Here is a 5,674-nt window from a genome sequence, read left to right as displayed (position 1 = left end):
TTAAATAAACAAAAAGTTAAAATTTAATAACATGATACATCAGGTTAAACCGTAAAATGAGAGGATCCGCACGTTTCCAACCTCTTTTCAAAGTCCAACTTTATCCAATCACTGAATCACAGCATCCTTTTTTTTCCCCCAAATTCGAACACTTGTAAGTATATTCTCTTTGAACTTTGAAGGAAGAGAGACAAAATGAAAAACAAAACACTTACACCATATTTAAATAAATTTTAATAAATTGCAGAAAGTATATTAGTAGGAATATATTAAAAAGTGAATCGCTAACACTCCATTCTAGCATATTTCATTTTATAATTTTACCATATATTAATTTGTACTTAAAGTATCTTATAAAATTTACGGCATCTCATTCTTCATTTATTTCATGATCCGTCTTGGTAACATAGAAAGTCAGAAAGAAAGACCTTGGCAGCAACATCATTCGTAAAGATGGAATGATACAAGCTAATATTACATATATAACATAATTAATAATAATACCAGTCCAATGAATTCATTTATTTAGTCAACAAGTAGTCCAATAAATTATTTTGTTGTTGACTTAATAATGAATTTAAGTCAATCTTCAGCTGGCTCACAGTCATAGTTGCATGCAATATTTAACAAAGTTGCTCAAAAACCAATAATAATGACAACAGGACTCGGTACAATGCATGTGTGATGTCTTCGTTTATTTGAGAAATACTTTACTTTTAAAATATCTCTCAAAGAAGTTAAAAGTAATACACTTTATGAGTAATTTTACCTGCACAGGTCCAGGGTATTAATATAATTTTCATTTCATTATTTTTGCTTTAATCTTTTATTTAAAAAATATATTTAATAAGTTAATGAGATTAATGGATGGAATTTAGATTTTTCCTAGAGAGGTATGTTAAGAAACATGTACCATTGGTATAGCTTTATATTCTCAACTATTAAGAATTTAACAAATTTATTATCTGTCTATATATAATAGTTTGTATAAAAAGCTACACTGCATATACTATTTTCTCAATGTTTTTTACTCGTTAAGCCAATTGGTTTCTATGATTTTTCACTTATCATAATTAAGATAAACATTACATTTGACTTTCTTAACTAAAAATTAGCATTTAGATTACATTTTGCAGTTCATTTAGTCAAATGAAAAACATTCTCTTAACTAATTTTACTTATTACAGTATTAAAAATGATAAATTTAAATCTGATAAATATGATTTTTTTTATCAGTAATATGATATAAGTTTTTTCGTTATATCAAATATAAAATTAAAAAAAACTACACGTTTCAAATATCCCACATTCAGATTTTTTTATAGAAACTCTTTAAAAGATTAAATGTCGTCTTACTCAACACGACATTTCACTGTTGCAGTACCTATAACTTCAAACAAAATCATCAAACATATAAATTAGTGGATTGAAAAATGAATTAAATTAAAAAGGCAGTCTTAAGGATAACACCAGGCAAATTAATTTACATAACCTCACCCGACCAAAAGCGGGGTTAACATATAAATGGTCCAGTACGAGTGTTAGGAATCTAGCATGATGCTGGCAAGGCTAAAAAACAACAGCATTGGATGGTGTGAGATCTAAAATACTTACATAGCTAGGAGGACAAAATGGATACAGATTTGGATATACATGTAACGCTATCTAGACAGGCTACTAAACATACATATTTAAGAATAAGAGTGCAACGGAGAGTCTCAGTAAAAAGCAGACACGAGTTGAAATAGAAGAAACAAATAGCGGTGCCAGTGTACCCGGCATGATGAAATCATCCGAGACGAAGCAGCCGAAGGTTTTCGGGGAGCTCTTCCAGCAACCGCTGGAGCAACTGCATGCCCGTTGGTTCTTTGCTGCTCATCTGTAGGCAATGGGTTTGATGAAGTCTCATTTGGAGAAAGGGGCATCCTCTTGCCTAGACTGAGATCCTGACCTAAAGAGGAAAATGCGACGGACAGAGTTAATAAGGTAGTAGAATGATTAGAATTTAGAACTAAAACTAGAATATATTATTTCATAAACTCAAAAGTAATATGACTCACAATTTGAGCGTGACCATGCTAGCTTCTTGCTTTCCCTATCAAATACCAAACGGTATCCTGTCATGAAGTTCTCTGCAAAAAGATTTTTTAAGATCAATGTACCCTTTAATACCATATTTCAGAGTATGGGTAATCAGTAGACTTGGACAAGGAAAATATGTGAAACTTACGTCCAATTGTTCCCATATCCCCTTCAGTTGGCTGTATGGCTAAACAAAATCCAACGACTCCCTGCACAAAATAGGACCAGTCTACCTAATTTAGCAACAACTATTACCGGAGAAATTACCAATCTGTTTCATTTTACTTATTTTAAAAGCAGTTTTTTTCTGAAAACTGTTTTTATTTTTTTTTTTGGCAGAGAACAAATTCTATTAAGATTTTAAATGGAAATATGATATTTACTAGAAAACGTTTTCACAAGACTAACTGTTGCACTACTTATGAATTTGTTGAAAGTGGAAAGTTGTTAACCACCTAAGAAAATAATGTAACCAAAAATAGTTACAATTCTATTTTTCAAGAAATTAATGTAAGCAGCATTCAGAACACTTGAAGATAGAGGTAAAGATTCAAAGCAGTTAGAGACTTGAGACCTGTTTAGCCACAGTAATGAGCACGGATATCAAATAAAAAAATGTGAAGCTTGAGAGATGCATAATGATAGTAAAAAAAAAGTGTAAATATAATTATATGTTTGATACAAATAGATTTCGTTCTCACAAAGAATTAGTTGAGAATATATTCATTCAGTGTCGACATACTAAATATAACTTCAAACAGTTGGTACTTTTTTCATGGGTAACATTAAAGGACAGTAAGCAATAAATGCATTTAATTTCGTGAAAACATTAAAAAACAGTCAAAATGGAAGATCAGAAATATTCTTATAATGTCAAAGTTTTAGTCCAAGATCACTTAATTCACACCCACCTCATTGCCATAGAATACAAACACGGGGTCATAGACCACAAAACTGTTATTCTGTTGGAACACGAGAGTTAAGCTGGGAACCTTTGGCAACTCTTGCGAACTGAATCAGAAAAGAATAATAAATAAATAAATAAAGACATCAAAGAGAACTGAAAATTCTAGCAATTAGGATATCATGCACCGAAGACACAGATAGAGTAGAGGGACGAGAGGCAGACAGAGATCTATCAAGAAAACTCACCTGGGTGTATAACAATACTCCCAAGGAGATCCTTCAAAGCTAGATCTTGAACCATTTACTTGTTCATCAAACTATCACACAAATAAAATCACATTAATAGACTGAGAAGAAACTTACAACGATAGAGTTCAAAAAGCTAAAGTACCTCATCAGCTATTGCTCCATATGCATGGCCAGGAAGAAATGTAAATGACGTCCCACTATCAACCTGTGCTTTAAAACTTGTCATTTTAAGACAAGTATTCCCAATACAACATGACTCCACTCCAACAATGTAGGTTGAGCTGACCAGTTGACCAGGAAATTAATCATAATTAGCATGACACCATTTTCTAAAGTATTTTAGCACACTGAAACAGTAACTAATTTTAAGTACAGAATTTCATACTATAATCCATCCAAAGGCAAGAATGAAGTAGACTGTTGGACGGTTGGTCCCTGGTCCCCAAAAAACATTCTACCAGAATCATCTTCATTAAAGCACAAGGAAAAAGAATTGTGGATTAATCCAGCTTTAGCAAGCAAACTTGGAACCGAACTTTCTCCAGGTCCCAAACCCATTAGACCATCTGGAGCAACCCCATCCAAATAACCACCACTTTGCTTCATACCACACCTGCATTCAACAAAACTGACATCAGATAAGAAATCAGGGAACTTGCTTTTCACACAGACAAAAAAATCATCTGGCAAAGTAATGTTGAAGTGACAAAGGACAGGGCAGTTTGCCACACCCAAGAACAACTGGAGCCTGAACAGAAGAGTTTGATAAACTGCCGCCTGACTGAAGATGCAGTATGTCCTCAACTAACAATCCAGAACTCGATGTGTTCTCTGACAAGTAACTGACTGTGTACGGACACTGCTGCTGAGAACTTTTACAATCCGAACCCATATCACACAACCGGTGACTGCAAGACAGACGCTTACTGGATAACGACCGAGACGGACTATACTCATTCAGATCTCTATCCTGCATAATAGATGCCCCATATGTGAAGGAGCACCTGCCAATCAATTACTGGAAATAAGTGCTAAACCAGTTACCAAGCCTTAGCTTAGATAGACTCTAAAATTAAAACCTCATTGAACCATTCCACCAAAAAAGGCACCATGTCCAGTGCTATTATCACATATTCACATTACAGTCGAGTTCAAACATTATTCAATCAAGGTTTCACAATTCACAATTTAGTTTTAAATTGTAGTCGCGGTTTCGTCGCAACTTAGTTGTGGCGCAATCGCTCGCGATCCGGTGGCAGTAACTTCAAAAACCTTGAAGTTGCGGCCAAAATTGCAATCGCGAGTCAGTCCAAGTAACTTCAAAAACCTTGAAATCGCGGTCAAAATCGCGGTCATGAACCGTTTTTTAAAAGCTTATTATCTAGTCGCAGTAACTTCAAAAACCTTGAAGATGCTGTCAAAATTGCAATCGCGATCCAGTCGCAGTAACTTCAAAACCTCGAAGTTACGATCGAAATCGCTGTCGTGAACCGGTTTTTAAAAACCTTAAGATTAACTGTTTATTAAACTATCAACATAATAAGCTACTCCAATCGGATATAGTATTATTACATGGTAAGAGAAATCTAAGAAGAGATAAATTAGTTAGGTATGAAATTCATACCAGATTGGAATAGTAACTCGACGACAACGGAGCACACTGCACGCAATCACACGGAATCCAAAGAAGATCACTCCCTGCGTCCAGCGCCACGAGAAACGAGGTACTCGGCGTTCCTATATCAATCCACGCGTAATGCAACCTAATCACCAGAGACGCGCAATCATTTCATCAGATTCAAAAGTACGACGAGAAAAGCAGAAGAGAGATTATATACTTATATTTCTATTATTACCAGCCGAAGTCGTTGCCGAGCGACATCGTTTTGCTACCGTGAGAAGGAAACAGAAGCTGGTAGCGTGCGGCTCCGAGGTTGATCTTGCGCCTGAGAATGTCGCCGGTGAGAAGCATCTGGAAGTAGCGGAAGCTCCTCCGGTCCGGCGAGGCCGGAGAGCGAACCGGTTTGATTTCATCGGCGAAGCGGTGCACGAGGCGCGCGGAGAACGTGAGCGGAACCGGCATTGCGCGAGGCGTTAGCGGCTCCAACAAGAACAGAAAGAGAAGCGAGAACAAGCGCCACCGCATCGAGATCGAGATCTGGCACTGGCACTGGCACTGGCACTTGTTCCGATGCCTCGTGACTACTGATTAGCGAAGCGAGGGAGCGTAGTCGTGAATGGTTCAGTTGTGTGTGGCTGTGTGAGTGGATAGAACTAGTAGTGGTGGTGCATTTCGTTGGGGGTGGAGTTAACTGTTGAAGTGGTTAATTAAAGGGAAAAGTTGATATATGATTAGTGTTTGTAAATTGTAATGAGAGGATTTAGGAGGAGGAGGAGTAACGAGTAAGGGCGCAACAATGCCGCCACGAAGCCAAAC

At 36.3% G+C, this 5,674-nt stretch overlaps 1 protein-coding gene across 1 annotated transcript; it reads right to left on the bottom strand.

Moving 5' to 3' along the window:
* Positions 1–1,457: 1,457 nt before the first annotated feature.
* On the bottom strand, positions 1,458–5,674 carry LOC109796507 (Eukaryotic aspartyl protease family protein). Its single transcript, XM_020356179.3, has 10 exons — positions 5,094–5,674; positions 4,862–5,000; positions 3,969–4,207; positions 3,623–3,850; positions 3,380–3,518; positions 3,235–3,305; positions 2,994–3,093; positions 2,231–2,291; positions 2,061–2,132; positions 1,458–1,951 (listed from the first exon to the last, which is right to left on the bottom strand). The coding sequence occupies exons 1-10, from the start codon at positions 5,381–5,383 to the stop codon at positions 1,719–1,721; spliced, it is 1,572 nt and encodes a 523-aa protein (XP_020211768.1). The 5' UTR covers positions 5,384–5,674; the 3' UTR covers positions 1,458–1,718.

Source organism: Cajanus cajan, chromosome 3 (genome assembly GCF_000230855.2).
Source record: "Cajanus cajan strain Asha chromosome 3, NIPB_CcT2T_4, whole genome shotgun sequence".
In the NCBI taxonomy this organism is placed as follows: domain Eukaryota; kingdom Viridiplantae; phylum Streptophyta; class Magnoliopsida; order Fabales; family Fabaceae; genus Cajanus; species Cajanus cajan.
This window is presented reverse-complemented; position numbering and strand designations above follow the sequence as displayed.